Genomic DNA, 21,757 nt, shown 5'->3' with positions numbered 1-21,757 from the left:
ACCCCTGCTTTTCATTGGGGGAATGTTGCATTGTCTGCCCAGTCTTTTGCTGTCATTGGGAGTGATTCTCGTGTGCAAGTTTGGTACTAATCCCTCTAGGATTTTCCAAGTGTATATAATCATGTATCTCTCCCGCCTGCATTCTAGGGAGTACAGGTTGAGGAACTTCAAGTGTTCCCAGTAGTCAGTATAAAATTAAACAGAGGGTACCTGCATTTGCTAATAATTTATGAACATTGTCCTAGGTACAGGGCACCAACACTGAAAATTTGAAACTGAATGAGGCTTTCTCATGTTATAAATGATAACCTAGCAGGAAAAAGAAATACCCCTTCAGGGCCACTTGCCTGGAGTCTACCTGGAGAATGTTACGTGGGTCAACGCCCTCAAAGCCTGGTCTCCAATCAGCCTCCCAGTGGATCAAGGCCTGATCAACCAGGCTATTTCTGCTAGTCCAACACATGAATCACAGCCCAGCTGATCAGGAATTGACTTCATGAATTTATCCAGTTCCTTCTTGAAGACAGCAAGCGATCTACTGGTAATCACTCATGTATGGTGGAAGGATACTGGATAGATTTGAGTCCCTAATATTTATTGTGTTCATGGAATGTATTCATGCTACTCCTACGCTTCACTGGGGGTATTGTCTGCTGAGCCTCTTGCTTACATAGGGAATGATTTGTGTGTGCAGATTTGGGACCAATCCCTCTAGGATGTTCCAGGTGTAAATTATGAAGCATCTTTCTGACCTTCGTTTCAAGGAGTACTGGTCAAGAGATTTCAACTTTCCCTGCAATTTAGGTGCTTGACTGACCTTGTACATGCAGTGAAGGTTCTCTGTACATTCTCTATGTCTGGAAATTTCCCTACCTTAATTAAAAGGAGCTATTAGTGTACAGCAATATTCCAGCCTGGAGTTTACCTGGAGAGAGTTCCGGGGGTCAACGCCCCCGCGGCCCAGTCTGTGACCAGGCCTCCTGGTGGATCAGAGCCTGATCAACCAGGCTGTTGCTGCTGGCTGCACGCAAACCAACGTACGAGCCACAGCCCGGCTGGTCAGGAACCGACTTTAGGTGCTTGTCCAGTGCCAGCTTGAAGACTGCCAGGGGTCTGTTGGTAATCCCCCTTATGTATGCTGGGAGGCAGTTGAACAGTCTCGGGCCCCTGACACTTATTGTATGGTCTCTTAACGTGCTAGTGACACCCCTGCTTTTCATTGGGGGGATGTTGCATCGTCTGCCAAGTCTTTTGCTTTCGTAGTGAGTGATTTTCGTGTGCAAGTTCGGTACTAGTCCCTCTAGGATTTTCCAGGTGTATATAATCATGTATCTCTCCCACCTGCGTTCCAGGGAATACAGGTTCAGGAACCTCAAGCGCTCCCAGTAATTCAGGTGTTTTATCTCCGTTATGCGCGCTGTGAAGGTTCTCTGTACATTTTCAAGGTCAGCAATTTCACCTGCCTTGAAAGGTGCTGTTAGTGTGCAGCAATATTCCAGCCTAGATAGAACTAAGTGACCTGAAGAGTGTCATCATGGGCTTGGCATCCCTAGTTTTGAAGGTTCTCATTATCCATCCTGTCATTTTTCTAGCAGATGCTATTGATACAATGTTATGGTCCTTGAAGGTGAGATCCTCCGACATGATCACTCCCAGGTCTTTGACGTTGGTGTTTCGCTCTATTTTGTGGCCAGAATTTGTTTTGTACTCTGATGACGATTTAATTTCCTCGTGTTTACCATATCTGAGTAATTGAAATTTCTCATCGTTAAACTTCATATTGTTTTCTGCAACCCACTGAAAGATTTGGTTGATGTCCGCCTGGAGCCTTGCAGTGTCTGCAATGGAAGACACTGTCATGCAGATTCGGGTGTCATCTGCATTATACATCCTATCATTTCCCTCGAGGTTGTAATAATGACACTTTTGATCCTTGAAAATGAAATCCTCTGACATAATTAATAATAATATTTATATGGAATCTCAATGTATAAATTATAGAACACGTCTACTCACTGTTGACTCTGTATATTTCTTTCACTCTTCTCGCCTATGTTCTCAAGGTTGTAGTGGGGTGTGGGTCTGCCTTCACCATCAGCCTCATCCACCGTCACAAAGGAGTGCAGAGTGCCATCCTGCAATGAGCTGCAACACCCAACACACTTGTTGCAATCACAAACATAGAACCTTCACACTCGGACACATAACACATTGCACAAACCTTTTAAGGTTATACGTATACTCGCTATATCTTTAATCTTTCCTACCTATTAAAAATTTATTAAGTTAAAAATAAATTTACTTCCTTTCGCCTTACAGATATATTAATAATAGAAGTTGATAATTGTATACAATAGTCTATAATCTGTTAGAAAGGCGGAGAAAAGGGCAAGTGATGAGCAAGAGAGGAATTTATCAAGTTTAAAAAGGTAAACGAGAAAGGAAAATGATGGCTAAAACTTTAATCACCACGTTGATAATTTGTGTCTGTGTCTAGACTCATTTATGTATAAGCATGTTACGTTAAGACCTCTGGCAATTTTGAGCAAGTAATGAGTCAGAAACAAGCTGGAAGTAACAAATAATAATGACATTACATTTGTATATATTCTAATGACATTTGTTTCGTATAACAATTTTATGTTTTAGCATAATAGCTTTATCACACCCGATGGCTACTGAATGAAAACGGACTATTGGACCACAAATGTTGGACATAGTTGCTCAAATCTTGTAAATATAAACGCTCTGTGGGTATTAAGTATGTTTGAAGTCTTGGTAAACGTGAAACATAACTGAATATGACTGAAAGCTGACCTCTTCTGCTTAGTGTGGATCCATCGGTTGATACGTGTGCTGCGGGAGAGTGTTGCAGGCCTCACGTTACTGTCACTAAATACCCGGGACCGCAGTGGTTGTGGTCGTACCTGTTGGCTGGGTGACCATGATGAGCAACTATTTACTTTTGGGTGTCCTCTGACCCTCATCCCCTGGCGTCCCTTGGAACCCATTGTTTGGTGCTCCTTGGTGCCTGTAGCCCGGTGCTTCTTGATACCCATTGCATGGTATCCCTTGGCGCCCATGATATGGTGTCCCTTGTAGCCAAGTGCCTGATTCCCCTTCTTGTCCACCTCACTATTCATCATCCCATTGACATTTGAACTGCCACGGGCTGGACTCACACTTACAGAGCTAGATGAACCTATTGTTTGAGGAGCTGATTGCGTTGCTGCAACTGAATGGCGAGATGGACGCTGCTGTTGATGGTGCTGGGGGGTATCACATCTTATGTTGACCAGTGGAGCAGACAGACGAAAGCCATACTTGCCATCTTCGTGAGAGAGAATTGTGTTGGAGCAGCTGGAGAGGTCGAGACAGGAGTAAGAGTGTCGCACCAGCATACCTTCCCCACCATCACCTGTTGTAATACAAGCCCTGGCTCAATTACATATCAGACATTAATACAAGAATAAAATAAAGTATGGGTTAGTGACATGATATACAATTAAATTAAATTAACATAAACTTTCACTCTCTAACGTTGAAACCATTCTATGTCTTTGGACGATATTGACCCTCTCGGGTTCAGCGCTTTGATTATGATTCGCTTTTTGTGAATCATAATTACAATGTCAATTAAATAATTGTACTTCATCCATTAAATTCATCAATGTTGTTTGATATTTTTAATACCATACTTTTTTTCATTAGTTTGAGAGGCATTTCAAGATTAAGGAAACAGTAAATGTCTGCTCATATGAATATTATTCTCATCATCCAAAGAAAATAGAACATCTCATACTTCAGTGTTCCTAAAAGTGTTGCATGTCTGCACTTCTCAGATTTAGGAAGAGATTAGTCAAATTTATGAGTTCTCTGATAAACTGCGGTACTCCCTAAACTTTCATTGATTTTATGCTCAAGAAAAAAAAAAACTCGCTACAGCCATATTATATGGATTTTTTTTCTTAAACTTTCTCAAAGCCTTGTAACTATTTCCTAGGACAGTAAAACACTGAGAATCAGCTTTGAGAATTCATGCGCTTATTTAAAACTTTCCCCTTCTTCCTCACTCCAGTCTTCGCAGAGATGTATTACCTGGAGTTTACCTGGAGAGAGTTCCGGGGGTCAACGCCCCCGCGGCCCGGTCTGTGACCAGGTCTCCTGGTGGATCAGAGCCTGATCAACCAGGCTGTTACTGCTGGCTGCACGCAAACCAACGTACGAGCCACAGCCCGGCTGGTCAGGTACCGACTTTAGGTGCTTGTCCAGTGCCAGCTTGAAGACTGCCAGGGGTCTATTGGTAATCCCCCTTATGTATGCTGGGAGGCAGTTGAACAGTCTCGGGCCCCTGACACTTATTGTATGGTCTCTTAACGTGCTAGTGACACCCCTGCTTTTCATTGGGGGGATGTTGCATCAACGTGCTAGTGACACCCCTGCTTTTCATTGGGGGGATGTTGCATCGTCTGCCAAGTCTTTTGCTTTCGTTGTGAGTGATTTTCGTGTGCAAGTTCGGTACTAATCCCTCTAGGATTTTCCAGGTGTATGTAATCATGTATCTCTCCCGCCTGCGTTCCAGGGAATACAGGTTCAGGAACTTCAAACGCTCCCAGTAATTGAATTGTTTTATCTCCGTTATGCGCGCCGTGAAGGTTCACTGTACATTTTCTAGGTCAGCAATTTCACCTGCCTTGAAAGGTGCTGTTAGTGTTCAGCAATATTCCAGCCTAGATAGAACAAGCGACCTGAAGAGTGTCATCATGGGCTTGGCATCCCTAGTTTTGAAGGTTCTCATTATCCATCCTGTCATTTTTCTAGCAGCTGTATTGTAGTAACCCAAGCATGGAGTGTACTTTTTCGGATTCAAAGAAAGATTTGTCACGTAGAATAAGACATCAGTGTGGCTGGAGGGGGTTTCGGGGGTCAACGCCCCCGCGGCAGTGCCGGATTTAGATGAAGAGAGACCCTAGGCTATTCCACTAGTGAGGCCCTCATAATCCCTATCCTCACAACTAGGGGATTAGATTAGATTTTGCCACCGAAGTGGCTAGTTTATTGTGCATCCCATATCCATACTGTGGACGGTACCGCAAGAGCATATGGATACACAAAAGGCCTAGGAACTAGGCCCCAAAGGGTTAACAGGAATACATATGGATTTATATCTACATACTAGAGGAGGATGGAAGAAAGATTTAAATAAAATTCAATGAAGCCGATGATGATGACGGGTGTTTAAAATTTCGCAATTCACAATACCTTCTCTAAAGGATATAATATGTTATTAGTAAATACCGTAGTGATTAAAACAAAACATGAATGTTAAAATGAACACTGAAAAACTTTTGCATTATTATTATAATCAAGGGGGATCACTACACCCGTAGGATTATGTAGTGCCTGTGGGGGGATGTGGAAGGTATTCAGGCTTAATTCAGGGAACTGGAGCACAGATCCAATTCCCTAGATCAAGAGCCCCTCACCAGCATCAAGGAACCTTCTTTGAGGGGAAAAAAAACTTTTGCAGTTACCAAACTTTGTAAACATTTTGTGGAATAAGCGTGAATTTTTAGGAAAATGGAATTGTAAATTTACTGTTATATTCTTTAAAATGCATATTTTATTTTAAAATACATATTAAGAAATAAAGAAACTATTATCATCAAGTACACTAAGACTAAAGAAGCCTTTTCTTTTTTTTTTTTTAGCCTTCCTCACAGCAAAATTATTCAGAGGTTCATAAAAATGTGTTTGTCTAAGTTTGTCACTTTCAATGCACAGAATGTTCAGTGTGGACAACCTCTCAAGGCATCATTAATTCTTTTGAGGCTTGAAAAAGACCTCTCTCTCTCGAGCAGTTAGTGACCATTAAGCTAAGAAATAGTCACAAGATTGCTTCCACATTAGGGAAGACCATCTGAATTTTTTCCTTGTACATAATTTGATAAAGGTCTGTAACGCCATGGTGACTGCTCTTCTGTCTCACGTACAAATGAAAGTGTAAAAGGTCATCTGTAAGTTTCAGGTCAACATCTTCTGGGTATGCTGCCAGCAACAGTTTCAGGTCAACATTATTTGGGTATGCTGCCATCAACAGTTTCAGGTCAACATTATCTGAGTATGCTGCCATCAAGAGTTTCAGGTCAACATCGTCTGGGTATGCTGCCATCAACAGTTTCAGGTCAACATTATCTGAGTATGCTGCCATCAACAGTTTCAGGTCAACATCGTCTGGGTATGCTGCCAGAAACAGTTTCAGGTCAACATCATTTGGGTATGCTGCCATCAACAGTTTCAGGTCAACATTATCTGAGTATGCTGCCATCAACAGTTTCAGGTCAACATTATCTGAGTATGCTGCCATCAACAGTTTCAGGTCAACATCGTCTGGGTATGCTGCCAGCAACAGTTTCAGGTCAACATCGTCTGGGTATGCTGCCAGCAACAGTTTCAGGTCAACATCGTCTGGGTATGCTGCCAGCAACAGTTTCAGGTCAACATTTCCTGGGCATGCTGCCATCAACAGTTTCAGGTCAACATCATCTGGGTATGCTGCCTGGAGTTTACCTGGAGAGTTCCGGGGGTCAACGCCCCCGCGGCCCGGTCTGTGACCAGGCCTCCTGGTGGATCAGAGCCTGATCAACCAGGCTGTTGCTGCTGGCTGCACGCAAACCAACATACGAGCCACAGCCCGGCTGGTCAGGAACCGACTTTAGGTGCTTGTCCAGTGCCAGCTTGAAGACTGCCAGGGGTCTGTTGGTAATCCCCCTTATGTATGCTGGGAGGCAGTTGAACAGTCTCGGGCCCCTGACACTTATTGTATGGTCTCTTAACGTGCTAGTGACACCCCTGCTTTTCATTGGGGGGATGTTGCATCGTCTGCCAAGTCTTTTGCTTTCGTAGTGAGTGATTTTCGTGTGCAAGTTCGGTACTAGTCCCTCTAGGATTTTCCAGGCGTATATAATCATGTATCTCTCCCGCCTGCGTTCCAGGGAATACAGGTTTAGGAACCTCAAGCGCTCCCAGTAATTGAGGTGTTTTATCTCCGTTATGTGCGCCGTGAAGGTTCTCTGTACATTTTCCAGGTCAGCAATTTCACCTGCCTTGAAAGGTGTTGTTAGTGTGCAACAATATTCCAGCCTAGATAAAACAAGTGACCTGAAGAGTGTCATCATGGGCTTGGCCTCCCTAGTTTTGAAGGTTCTCATTATCTATCCTGTCATTTTTCTAGCAGATGTGATTGATACAATGTTATGGTCCTTGAAGGTGAGATCCTCCGACATGATCACTCCCAGGTCTTTGACGTTGGTGTTTCGCTCTATTTTGTGGCCAGAATTTGTTTTGTACTCTGATGAAGATTTAATTTCCTCGTGTTTACCATATCTGAGTAATTGAAATTTCTCATCGTTGAACTTCATATTGTTTTCTGCAGCCCACTGAAAGATTTGGTTGATGTCCGCCTGGAGCCTTGCAGTGTCTGCAATGGAAGACACTGTCATGCAGATTCGGGTGTCATCTGCAAAGGAAGACACGGTGCTGTGGCTGACATCCTTGTCTATGTCGGATATGAGGATGAGGAACAAGATGGGAGCGAGTACTGTGCCTTGTGGAACAGAGCTTTTCACCGTAGCTGCCTCGGACTTTACTCTGTTGACGACTACTCTCTGTGTTCTGTTAGTGAGGAAATTATAGATCCATCGACCGACTTTTCCTTTTATTCCTTTAGCATGCATTTTGTGCGCTATTACGCCATGGTCACACTTGTCGAAGGCTTTTGCAAAGTCTGTATATATTACATCTGCATTCAACATCTGCCATCAACAGTTTCAGGTCAACATTTCCTGGGCATGCTGCCATCAACAGTTTCAGGTCAGCATCATCTGGGTATGCTGCCATCAACAGTTTCAGGTCAACATTTCCTGGGCATGCTGCCATCAACAGTTACAGGTCAACATCATCTGGGTATGCTTCCAACAACAGTTCAACATCTTGCTGAATTTCTTGCTTAGATGTTGTCTGATTAGCAAGAAAGGAAAACATTTGTGCAACATTACCGTACACAGTAGCTCTTCTTAAACTGGCTTCAAAGTACATCTAGTACAGGAGTAAAGGAGAGTTCATCTAAGGCATCAGGACCAGGTGAACTTCCGTCATTTCTTTGCCGTTTCCTTACTCTTTGTCTCCTTGTGACAGCTCTGTTTTTAACATTTGGCAACGTGACTTTTGCTTGTTGTTCAAGCTCATCAAAATCTTCTCTAATCTTGCTTAAAAAATCCTGAAGTGAACTGTACAAACATACACAAGTACTCTATAACAGGTCTGATTTCTGAATGGCATTGACCTTGTGAAAATGACCTAGAAAACGGGTCCAAAAACCCAGCGTAAACACAAATTCCAGTTAATCCATTTTCTGCAAAAGATTGTTAGCTTTAAGCCTGGTATCACCCGTCTCGTTCACAGCAGAGTAAAAATGACTGAGGGCCTCAGTCAACTTACAACTTATCTATCTCCCTGCTTTCCTGGAAGTACAAAATCAATGCTAGTGTCGAGTTATTGGCTTAAGACAGTATTATTCTGAAATAGAGTGCAAGTACCATTAATGACGGGTTGTTTAGAGACTACAGTGCATTATGACAGCATGTGTAAGAAAAACCTACGAGAGTCAAAAATATTATACACCACAGCCCGGCTGCTCAGCTGCTTTAGGTGCCTGTCCGGCTCCTTCTTGAAGACGGCAGTTGAACAATCTTGCCCCCTGAAACTTTTGGGTTGTCTCTTAGCGTATTCGTGGTGCCCCAGCTTTTCATGGGGGATATGTTGCACCGCCTGCCGAGTCTTTTGCTTTCGTGGGGAGTGATTTTCTTGTGCAGAGTTGGGACTAGTCCCTCTAAGATTTTTCAATTGTATATTATCATGTATCTTTTCGCCTGGGTTCCAAGGGGTACATGTCAAAGGATTAGATTAGATTTTGCCACCGAAGTGGCTAGTTTATTGTGCACCCCATATCCATCCTGTGGACGGTAGCGCGAGAGCATATGGATACACAAAAGGCCCAGGAACTAGGCCCCAAAGGGTTAACAGGAATACATATGGATTTATATCTACATATCTATAGTTCACTTATCTGTTACAAGCAAATTTAGGAAATTTGCTTAGTATATCTGGTATCTTATTTTCATTAATAAGATATCTTGACATGTCACATAGGTTATTATACTGTCTGTCTCTGTATTCCTCAATAAGTGGACAATTAAGCACATAGTGTTCAAGAGAGTGACCATATGCCTGATCACATAATTTACATTTAGTTTGATCATCATCTGTGTGTCTCCCAAACTGCCAGAAGTACTTGTAACCAAGCCATAGCCTGGCCACTACAACATCAGTCAGTCTGTTCACATTGCAAGTTGCTCCATAAACATACTTATCTACGTTCATGTTATCATAGTGGGTTATAGATCTACTCAGGCTTCTAACTGCATTCCTATAACAATCATTTTCATTATTTACTTCTCTCCTAATATTATTCCTAATGCTAGACACAGTTATACCAAAGTTATATTCTACATTCTCCTTCTGGGTACTCTTCTTGGCTAACATATCAATTTTATCATGAAGGAGTAATCCAATGTGTGATGGGATCCATAGCAATTGTACATTCATTCCTTTGTCCCTAATTTTTGAGTATCTATACCTGGCTTCCCCAATGAGCATGTTGTTGGAGTCATTATATGAGCCAAGAGCCTTCAATGATGACATGTCAAGGGACTTCAACCGTTCACAGTAATTTAGGTATTTTATTGTACTTACACGTACAATAAAAGTTCTCTGAATATAGACCTCTAGTGCAATATAGTAGTTGTATACTGTATTAACTCTTACACGCGACTTCTTACAGTGTGAACTGTTGTTAGATAAAAGGACACAGGTGCAAATAATGCGACAGTTTATTATGGTAACGTTTTGCTCTCCAGGAGCTTTGTCAAACCGAAACGTTGCCACAATAAAATGTCGCATTAGTTGTACTTGTGTCCTTTTACCTAACATGTTGTCCGTAATTCTACCAACATTATTACAGTGTGAACTGTTGATTTTCGAAATCATTAGTCTTTTTCAAATAGTTTTGTTGAATGCAATGCTATTGAATCAAGCTTAATCAAACTTTTTTTTGGATGTGAGTATTAATACTAGATCCAATATGAACAAGCAGGATAAATATTCTCTTAGTCTGGAAGTGTGTTTCAAGTTTGAAATGGTGTGCAGTATATGATGTCTGGAATGTGTTCTCATTACCGTAATCGGTGCTAAATTATTATGTCTGCCTCTCGAACTCTCCATGCCCTCTCTAAAACCTTTACCGTAATGTTCGTCTATTATACCACCTTCCAATCACCATAGATTTATACATTCTCTTGATCAAAGTATCTTATTTTGCTCTATACGTTCTAATTTACCGATCCATTGGAACATCCCCGTCTTCTCCCTGAATTATACCCTTCATCCCATCACTCCATCTAATTTATTCACATCTTGTTAGAATATCTGTACAATATTCCCACTACATATTAATCTCATACTTAGTAATATCAATGCCTGTAGCTTCCTCGCTGGAACATTCAAGGACCGTGCTTCGCACTTATACATAAGTGTTGGCATCTCTATACACTTCTATGTTCTCCTTTTTTCATCAATGATAATTTTCTGTCAACTCTATTCTATGATAGTGTAATATTTTCCCAACTCTATTCTATGATAGTTAGTGCATATGATAGTGCACAGCTGGTCGTGACTGTAGACAGTGTCCCCAACATTAGTAAATATTCTGTTGACCAGAGGTTGATTGTGATCCTCTAACCACCACAATTATTATTATTATTATTATTATTATTATTATCAAGGGGGAAGCGCTAAACCCGGAAGATTATACAGCGTCTGGGGGGGGGATGTGGAAGACATTCAGGCTTAATTCGGGGAACTGGAGCACAGATCCAATTCCCTAAATCAAGAGCCCCTCACCAACATCAAGGAACCTTCCTTGAGGGGTAACCACCACAATAATGTTGAAGCAGTTAAGTAACCAGTCAAGAACCACCATGAACGCTGGTGTAGTTAAAAGCAATTGCAACTTGTATATATACTACCAATAATTCAGAGTCATGTACCTATATATCTGTTATATCTATGTAACTCTGATGGGTTAGTATTATACCCCTTCAAGAATTTTCTATTATTTCACATACACTTTTTAAATTGCACCAAAGTAGTTGGGCCACATACCTTTTATATCCTACCTCTCTCCCCCCTCCCACCCTTTTCCAATATTTCTATCCTTACCCATCTTACCAAAGACTCTGGTCATAAAAAGAAGAAGGCTGCTTGAATGGAGTATAGCTGACTGGGTGGTTGGTTACGTGCGGAAGGTAGACCAGTGTAGGTAGAGAGATCTAGGTGACGTCTCTTTATCTTCGCAAGATAGATGCTGCCCTTATCTTTATCCCGCATGAACCGGATGACCCGAGCCGATAATCAAGATTTGACGGGAGCTGCAAGTCAAGTGACGAACCACAGGTTGGTAACACACTCGTCACCTCCCACCGGGTGCAGAAAAGAAGGGTAACAGGAACTATGCACCCACCCTAAATGAACCAGTAGACTGCCCAACAAACTACCAGCACCATTCATACTTCCACCACTCCTATCTAATGAACTTTTCCCTCACAGACACAATGTATATTTGATGTATACTATCTTTCATATAATTTTATATTGTTGATATTTTCATTAATAGCTAAAATGAAAATATCTTGCTTTATACTATTATTTGACTTATCTATGTCATTAGGTAAGATGTAACATTTACACTTCACCTTGCTCACTGTTCAAGAGTTATGGTTAGCTATCTGCATTGATAAACTGCTTAGCTAACTATCAGCTCGCTTGTTTACTTGCTGGCATCTCTGCAGTACCAGATGTGGGGCCTGTAATCGAGAAATCGCTCTCTCTGTAGCTGGTCATCGCTCGACAAGCACCGCTCTCTCCATCTGCTCCTGGTCTGGGGAGCATCTCTCTCCATCTGCTTCTATTCCGAGAAACATCTCTCCCATCTCTGGCTGTTTGTTCGTTATTTAGACCTGTTTTGGTAGAGTATGGTTTCGCTGGCGAGTTCAAAACGTACCTCTCGTTCAGACTTAGTGGTTTTGACGTTTTGCATAGGTTGTGTTGTGTGGAGACACTCTTCAACCCTGATACCAAGCTGAAGCTTCTGACCTATTTTGTGTGGGATCTACGCACTGTCGTAGTCGGGGATTTGGTTATGCTGAACTTAGATTTAGTATTAAGGGAGCTTTATACCTTTTAAGGAGGATCTGCTGATGTTGCTCAGTTGGTGTCGTTATTTTGTCTCCTTGTTCTTGACGCTGTGCTGCTGCTTGGTACATTATTGCTGTTTGGCGAATGTTTCGTCATTTTGTACAAGCTAGCTGTTTTGATTGCCTTGATGTTCGAGAAGATAGATTATTTGAAGACTTATTGTGAGTCACTATTTAAGTCTATTTGGAGTCAAGTCTTACTGAGACATTAAGAGCACTTTGAGCACACATATACAGTCATACATTTGTATATATTTGTATAATTCGTATTCAAGAGTATATCTCATCATAGTAAAGTACTCACGATTTGTACTGCACAAGTGTCTCAGAACTATATTACCATATGTACAATTCAATATTGCATTACAAGAGAAATGAAGGAGCTTGTATCCTAAACTATGTAACACTTATTATCCACCTAGACACAATTTGTATTAAAGATCTCAAATTTTATTTCGTTGGATTATTACCTAGTTGTAATACAAAAACTATTCAAGGGATAACTAGACCTGATCTTATTCTGACAACTTGTTACAAAAACCAGAAACAGGCTGAATGCTAGAGGGGGAGACCTAGTATTCTCTGGAGATGTCTATACTTTATAGATATCGCCTTTTTGTAACAGTGCCTGTGTGTACTCACCTATTTGTGGTTGCAGGGGTCGAGTGTGTGTGTGTGTGTGTGTGTGTGTGTGTGAGTGTGAGTGTGAGTGTGAGTGTGTGTGTGTGTGTGTGTGTGTGTGTGAGTGTGAGTGTGAGTGTGTGTGTGTGTGTGTGTGTGTGTGTGTGTGTGTGAGTGTGAGTGTGAGTGGGAGTGTGTGTGTGTGTGTGTGTGTGTGTGTGTGTGTGTGTGTCTGTGTGTGTGTCTGTGTGTGTGTCTGTGTGTCTGTGTCTGTGTCTGTGTGTGTGTGTGTGTGTGTGTGTGTGTGTGTTTACCTGGAGTTTACCTGGAGAGTTCCAGGGGTCAACGCCCCGGCGGCCCGGTCTGTGACCAGGCCTCCTGGTGGATCAGAGCCTGATCAACCAGGCTGTTACTGCTGGCTGCACGCAAACCAACGTACGAGCTACAGCTCGTGATCCAATTAATATTTTGCACTAATAACTAATTACAGCTGTGACCGGGTATGAACGTGTGAATGGCTCATTACTTTGTAATTTGTTCATGATTGTAACCGTGTATAGACGCGTAGATATTTCATTACCTTTGTAACTTGTCATGATTGTGACCAGATCTACCTGGAGTTCATTACCTTTTGTAACATGTTCAGCTATCAAAACTTTAAGATAAGATAAGATTTCGTTCGGATTTTTAACCCCGGAGGATTAGCCACCCAGGATAACCCAAGAAAGTCAGTGCGTCATCGAGGACTGTCTAACTTATTTCCATTGGGGTCCTTAATCTTGTCCCCTAGGATGCGACCCACACCAGTCGACTAACACCCAGGTACCTATTTGCTGCTAGGTGAACAGGACAACAGGTGTAAGGAAACGTCGAAATGTTTCCACCCGCCGGGAATCGAACCCGGGACCTCCGTGTGTGAAGCGGGAGCTTTAGCCACCAGGCCACCGGGCTCAGTTCCTGAACCCATTATGTACCTCTGTAATTTTTTGACTACCTCCCACAGGATGGGCTTGGGCTGCATAACAGATATTAAACTAACTTCTGATAAAGACTTGATACAAGCGATTGGAGTTATGTTCCTCTTCGATTCCAACGTAGTTACCTCCATATGACACTTACGGGTTTAGCGCTTCCCCATCATACTGTCGTGGAGGGCAGTGATGAGGATGGGAGACGGAGAAGAGGTTACATATAAGATTTATTTGTTAAGCTTCTTAACCCGGGGAGGTTTAGCCACCCACCGTTTCAAGAAAGTCAGTGCGTCATCGAGGATTGACTGTCATATTTCCATTGGTGTCCTTCAATCTTGTCCTCCCCCAGGATGCGACGCACAACAGTCAACTAACAACAAGTACAAGTACAAGTACTTATTTCTAGGTGAATATGGACAGAAGGTGGAAGGAAATATGTCCAACGTTTCATGATTGTGACCAGATCTAGTTCATTACCTTTGTAACTTGCTCAGCTATCAAAACTTTGGAATCCAGTCCCTGGACCCATTATGTACCTCTGTAATCTTTTGACTACTGCCCACAGGATGGGTATGAGGTGCGTAATAACGATATTAAATTAAACGTTTCCTCCCGTGCAGGGGCTCGAACCACGGATACTTAGAGTGTGAGGCAAGTGCTTTGCCAACCGACATATTGACAAGTATGTAATATGCGTTTTATGGCATTTTACTGAGAAGACGTTTCGTCCACCAGGGACATTATGAAATCTCAGTTCTGGTGATCCAAACGTCTTCTAAATAAAATGCCTTAAACCGTATTGGTGTCTTATTGACACGAGGACGTGCTGTAGACGTTTATACGTACAGGTTTAGTACTTTTTTAATTTAATAATAGTGTAAGTATTGATAAGTAGCGTTAGAAAAGTGGATGGTTAACCGTTGAGATTATTTATAAGTGCGGGTGGAGGCAGCAGCAGCGGCGTGGAGGGAGATATGTAAACAGTTTGTAGAAGTGAGACAGCACTGGTAAATCACTTCCTGATACTGCCTACCACCTCCTGCTTTTATCTGCAATCACTGCCATCTGACCCCAATGGAAATAAGTCACTGTCTGACTTTTTTGGGTTATCCTAGGTTCTCTACACATATGCTGCTATGTATGATAATTCTATGTAACTGTATTTGTGTATACCTGAATAAACTTACTTACTTACTTACTTACTTACTTACTTACTTACTTACTTACCATCATCTAAGACAACCTTCTTTCTCCTGCCACCACCCACAACACCATTCCTTGCCCCACACGCCACAACCTTCACTGCTACCACACCCTTCCCTATACTTGGAGGGGGGTCGGGGGTCAACGCCCCCGCGACCCGGTCCATGACCAGGACTCGGGGTGGATCAAGGGCTGATCAACCAGGCTGTTACTGCTGGCTGCACGTAAACCGACGTACGAACCACAGCCTGTCCAGCTCCTTGAAGACAGTTTAATATGTTTATTATGCACCCCATACCCATCCTGTGGGCGGTAGTCAAAAGATTACAGAGGTACACAATTGGTCCAGGGACTGGACTCCAAAGTTTTGATAGCTGAGCAAGTTACAAAGGTAATGAACTAGATCTGGTCATAATCATGACCAAGTTACAAAGGTAATGAGCTCCAGGTTGAAGACAGCCAGGGGTTTATTGGTAATCCCCCTTAGTTATGCTGGGAGGCAGTTGAACAGTTCTGGGCCCCTGACACTTATTGTGTTCTTTCCGCCTACTCGTGGTGCCCTTGCTTTTCATTGGGGCAGATGTTGCATCTCCTGCAAAGTCTTGTTTTCGTAGGGAGTGAGTTTCGTGTGCAGATTTTGGATCAGCCACTCTAGAATTTTCCAAGTGTATATTATCATGTATCTTTCTCGCCTGCGTAATTTAGGTGGTTCAATCCCCAACATGGGTGGAAATGTTGGTCATGTTTCGTTACTTTTGCTGCTAGCAGTGAGTAGGTACCTGGGTGTTACTTAACTGATGTGGGTCGCATCCTGGGGGACATTGTATCTTTGACCACACTGGAAATAAGACGATAATCCTCGATGACACACTGATATTTTTGGGTTATCCTAGGTCGTTAGCCCTCCCCCGAGTTAAAAATACTATCAACAAAACTTACCACTACCCGCTAAACAAGTGTAGTCAAGGACAAGATAAATCCAACATTACAAACTAGTAATACCACAGGAGATATCAAACAAGGGGACTACACTAGCAATAGTGAGGATATATTACCAGAAACAACTGGTGAGAGCTCCATTGTTAGTACTAGTGAGAATAGGAATGAGACAGGTAAACATGCGCCAACAGGGAATACAGTCACAAAAACCCAAGGCAAACGGAAACCAAGCCTGTGCACATACTATGCACTTGGTATCTGCAGGCATGGGAAATCTGGAAAAACAGACGGGACGTGCAACTTTGACCACCCTAGAAAATGCCGTGCCCATATGACAACAGGAAAATGCAAACTCCCTTCCTGTAAGCTTTTTCACCCTGAAATGTGTCCCTCTTAAGTACAGGAAAGACTGTGCTATAACTTAAATTGCCAGGCACACCATCTAAAGGGGACAAAAAGATACAAAACATCCAGGCCATGGGAAAACCTGGGTAGCCACAGCCACTCAAGAGGGAGAGGTTTTTTAGTGCCAGGAAGGAAAAAAAATGGCAGGAAATGGCAGAAATCATACGCCAAATCCAGTCATTCCTGGAGTGGAACCACAGTCGATGGCCTCCACTCCAAACCAACAGATACAGATACTAGTGCCGGAAAAAAAGTCCCCCCCAGTACCACCAGTCCGATGACATTCTTCTTTGCAAATATATAGGGTCTAAAGCCAGCAATGAACAACAAAATACCTTTCATCCGTGGACTGCTTGCAGAGGCAAATGCAGTGTTCGCGGCTTTCACAGAGATCCACATCAAGGATCACTTGGACAACGAAATATGGATCCCAGGTTACAACCTATACAGATGCGACAGAGTGAACAGGCAAAAGGAAGGGGGGGTTGGCCTGTATATCGCAGAGTAACTTATTTGCACAGAACTGCTTAATGCCTCAAATGATGTAGTGGAAGTTTTAGCAGTAAAGATCGAGAACCAAAACCTAGTCATTGTGGTAGTCTATAATCCTCCGGATGCAACGAGCCAGCAATTCCAGGAACAGCTGTTAAAAATTGACCACTGTCTGGAAAATCTTCCAGCTCCTGCCCCCAACATCTTGCTCCTGGGGGATTTCAACTTGAGGCACCTAAAATGGAGGAATATAGCAAATAATGTTGTTGCAGTGATAACACCAGGAGGCAGCTCTGACGAGAACTCACACACACACGAGCTTTTAAATCTCTGCACAAAATTCAACTTAAACCAGCAAACAATAGAGCCTACGAGACTGGAGAATACAGTAGACCTCATCTTCACAAACAATGATGATCTGATACGAAATGTCACCATATCAAAAACAATACTCAGATCACAACATAATCGAGGTTCAGACATGTATGCGCGGAGCCCCAGACCGACAAAATGAGATTAGTCACGAGGAAGCCTTCACCAAATTCAACTTCAATAACAAGAACATAAAGTGGGACCAAGTAAACCAAGTCCTAAACGATATAAGCTGGGAAGATAGACTAAGCAACACAGACCCCAACTTATGCCTACAACAGATTAACTCGGTGGCACTCGATGTATGCTCAAGGCTTATTCCTTTAAGAAAAAGGAGGAGTAGATGTAAAATAGAAAGAGACAGGAGCTCCCTTTACAGGCGACGGAAAAGAATAACAGAGCGGCTAAAAGAGGCTAATATATCTGAAATGCGTAGGGAGACACTGGTCAGAGAAATAGCAAACATCGAACTTAAGCTAAAGGAATCTTATAGGAGTCAGGAATCGTGGGAAGAACTAAAAGCCATAAATGAAATCGTAAGAAACCCAAAGTATTTATTTTCTTATGCCAAATCAAAGTCGAGAACAACATCCAGAATTGGGCCCCTACTTAAACAAGATGGGTCCTACACAGATGGCAGCAAGGAAATGAGTGAGCTACTCAAGTCCCAATATGACTCAGTTTTTAGCAAGCCGCTAGCCAGACTGAGAGTCGAAGATCAAAATGAATTTTTTATGAGAGAGCCACAGAATTTGGTAAACACGAGCCCATTTGATGTTATCCTGACGCCAAATTACTTCGAACAGGCGATAAATGACATGCTCATGCACTCTGCCCCAGGGCCAGACTCATGGAACTCCGTGTTCATCAAGAACTGCAAGAAGCCCCTATCACAAGCTTTACCATCCTATGGAGAGGGAGCATGGACACGGGGGTCGTCCCAGTTACTAAAAACAGCAGACAGCCCCACTCCACAAAGGGAGGAATAAAGCAATAGCAAAGAACTACAGACCGATAGCACTAACATCCCATATCATAAAAATCTTTGAAAGGGTCCTAAGAAGCAAGATCGCCACCCATCTAGATACCCATCAATTACACAACCCAGGGCAACATGGGTTTAGAGCAGGTCGCTCCTGTCTGTCCCAACTACTGGATCACTACGACAAGGTCCTAGATGCACTAGAAGACAAAAAGAATGCAGAGGTAATATATACAGACTTTGCAAAAGCCTTCGACAAGTGTGACCATGGCGTAATAGCACACAAAATGCGCGCTAAAGGAATAACAGGAAAAGTTGGTAGATGGATCCAGAATTTCCTCAAAAACAGAACACAAAGTGTAGTAGTCAACAGAGTAAAGTCTGAGGCGGCTACGGTGAAAAGCTCTGTTCCACAAGGCACAGTACTCGCTCCCATCTTGTTTCTCATCCTCATATCTGACATAGACAAGGATGTCAGCCACAGCACCGTGCCTTCCTTTGCAGATGACACCCGAATCTGCATGACAGTGTCTTCCATTGCAGACACTGCAAGGCTCCAGGCGGACATCAACCAAATCTTTCAGTGGGCTGCAGAAAACAATATGAAGTTTAACGATGAGAAATTTCAATTACTCAGATATGGCAAACACGAGGAAATTAAATCGTCATCAGAGTACAAAACAAATTCTGGCCACAAAATAGAGCGAAACACCAACGTCAAAGACCTGGGAGTGATCATGTCGGAGGATCTCACCTTCAAGGACCATAACATTGTATCAATCACATCTGCTAGAAAAATGACAGGATGGATAATGAGAACCTTCAAAACTAGGGATGCCAAGCCCATGATGACACTCTTCAGGTCGCTTGTTCTATCTAGGCTGGAATATTGCTGCACACTAACAGCACCTTTCAAGGCAGGTGAAATTGCTGACCTAGAAAATGTACAGAGAACCTTCACAGCACACATAACGGAGATAAAACACCTCAATTACTGGGAGCATTTGAAGTTCTTGAACCTGTACTTCCTGGAACACAGGCGGGAGAGATACATGATTATATACACCTGGAAAATCCTAGAGGGACTAGTACCGAACTTGCACACGAAAATCACTCGCAACGAAAGCAAAAGACTCGGCAGACGATGCAACATCCCCCCAATGAAAAGCAGGGGTGTCACTAGCACGTTAAGAGACAATACAATAAGTGTCAGGGGCCCGAGACTGTTCAACTGCCTCCCAGCATGCATAAGGGGGATTACCAATAGACCCCTGGCTGTCTTCAAGCAGGCACTGGACAAGCACCTAAAATCGGTACCTGACCAGCCGGGCTGTTTCTCGTACGTTGGATTGAGTGCAGCCAGCAGTAACAGCCTGGTTGATCAGGCCATACCCCCGGCCGGGATTGAACCCGCGGTCATAGAGTCTCAAAACTCCAGCCCGTCGCGTTAGCCACTAGACCAGCTAGCCACAATAAGATTCATCCAACTAGGTATATTTCTACACCATAGGAAGGTTAGCACAGGCACCTCTGTGACCACAAATACAAGTTTTTACAGACGAATCTCCAGCTAGAGTTCGTCACGGCCACGCTAGCTGGAGATTCGTCTGTAAAAACTCTGTGCTAACCTTCCTATGGTGTAGAAATATACCTAGTTGGATGAATCTTATTGTGGCTAGCTGGTCTAGTGGCTAACGCGACGGGCTGGAGTTTTGAGACTCTATGACCGCGGGTTCAATCCCGGCCGGGGGTATGGTTTGTTTGCAATCGTGTCATTACGATTTCTTGAGTCGAGTCGAGTCTGGTTGATCAGGCTCTGATCCATCATGAGGCCTGGTCACAGACCGGGCCGCGGGGGTGTTCACCCCGGAACTCTCTCCAGGTAAACTCCAGGTAAACACGCTTCCCTGCCACACCTACCACATCATTTCCTGCCACACCTTTCCATGCACCTCCCACTAGTATCTTTCAGAGGTTAAATCACCTCCACCAGATATAGACCAAACGATATATAAACTATACCTGATAAACAACTGTCACACTGCGTCATTATGTGCTGGAGTGCGTTAAAATTAATGAATTAAGAGACAGCTCACTCACAAATGTTCAAGAAATGTCAAAGTATTTTATCCACAGTGGTATATTACAAACCATTCTGGAAAAATATCCTGATTTTGCTCATTATAAATAAAGCATTACCACTGTGTGGTAATGCATTACCACTGTGTGTACTCACCTAATTGTGGTTGCAGGGGTCGAGACAGCTCGTGTGTGTGTGGAGAGAGAGAAAGAGAGAGAGAGAGAGAGAGAGAGAGAGAGAGAGAGAGAGAGAGAGAGAGAGAGAGAAAGAGAGAGAGAGAGAGAGAGAGAGAGAGAGAGAGAGAGAGAGAGAGAGAGAGAGAGAGAGAGAGAGAGAGAGAGAGAGAGAGAGAGAGAGAGAGAGAGAGAGAAGGACTACAGTTGAAGTAATTTTTAAGTTATGTTTGCATAAATAACTCGCTACAACTGTAACCAGATATAAACATGTAAATAGTTCATTACCTTTGTAACCTGTTTAGTTATCAAAACTTTGTGACCCAGTCCCTGGACCCATTATGTACCTCTGTAATGTTGAGGTACAGTCCCTGGACCCATTATGTACCTCTGTAATCCTTTGACTACCACCCACAGGATGGGTATGATGTGTATAAGGATATTAAACTGAAATCCCACCATATCCTTCCCTGCCACCAGTCACCACATCCTTCCCTGTCACCAGTCACCACATCCTTCCCTGTCACCAGTCACCACATCCTTCCCTGCCACCAGTCACCACATCCTTCCCTGTCACCAGTCACCACATCCTTCCCTGCCAGCAGTCACCACATCCTTCCCTGTCACCAGTCACCACATCCTTCCCTGTCACCAGTCACCACATCCTTCCCTGTCACCAGTCACCACATCCTTCCCTGTCACCAGTCACCACACCCTTCCCTGTCACCAGTCACCACACCCTTCCCTGCCACCAGTCACCACATTCTTCCCTGTCACCAGTCACCACATCCTTCCCTGTCACCAGTCACCACACCCTTCCCTGTCACCAGTCACCACATCCTTCCCTGTCACCAGTCACCATATCCTTCCCTGCCACCAGTCACCACATCCTCCCCTGCCACCAGTCACCACATCCTTCCCTGTCACCAGTCACCACATCCTTCCCTGTCACCAGTCACCACATCCTTCCCTGCCACCAGTCACCACATCCTTCCCTGTCACGTCACCACATTCTTCCCTGCCATCAGTCACCATGTATTTTCCTGTCACCACATCCTTCCCTGCCACCAGTCACCACATCCTTCCCTGTCACCAGTCACCACATCCTTCCCTGTCACCAGCCACCACATCCTTCCCTGCCACCAGTC

General features: G+C 43.3%; 1 protein-coding gene across 2 annotated transcripts in view; it reads right to left on the bottom strand.

The window, feature by feature from the left end:
• The window catches only part of LOC128700298 (transient receptor potential channel pyrexia-like), a 48,639-nt gene that overhangs the window by 24,801 nt on the left and 2,081 nt on the right, over positions 1 to 21,757 (bottom strand). Inside the window, exons 1-3 of one of the 2 annotated variants that reach the window (XM_053793379.2) lie at positions 11,347 to 11,544; positions 2,818 to 3,418; positions 2,017 to 2,145 (exon numbers count right to left, since the gene is read on the bottom strand). In XM_053793379.2, coding sequence (XP_053649354.2) covers positions 2,017 to 2,145; positions 2,818 to 3,418; positions 11,347 to 11,362 — 746 coding nt within the window. In that variant the 5' untranslated portion in view covers positions 11,363 to 11,544. Of the gene's footprint in view, positions 1 to 2,016; positions 2,146 to 2,817; positions 3,419 to 11,346; positions 11,545 to 21,757 lie in introns of those variants that run through there. The other variant, XM_053793378.2, reaches the window with a different exon arrangement.

Source organism: Cherax quadricarinatus, chromosome 71 (genome assembly GCF_038502225.1).
Source record: "Cherax quadricarinatus isolate ZL_2023a chromosome 71, ASM3850222v1, whole genome shotgun sequence".
NCBI classification, from domain to species: domain Eukaryota; kingdom Metazoa; phylum Arthropoda; class Malacostraca; order Decapoda; family Parastacidae; genus Cherax; species Cherax quadricarinatus.
Note: the sequence above shows the minus strand (reverse complement) of the source record. Positions and strands in the feature narration are given on the sequence as shown.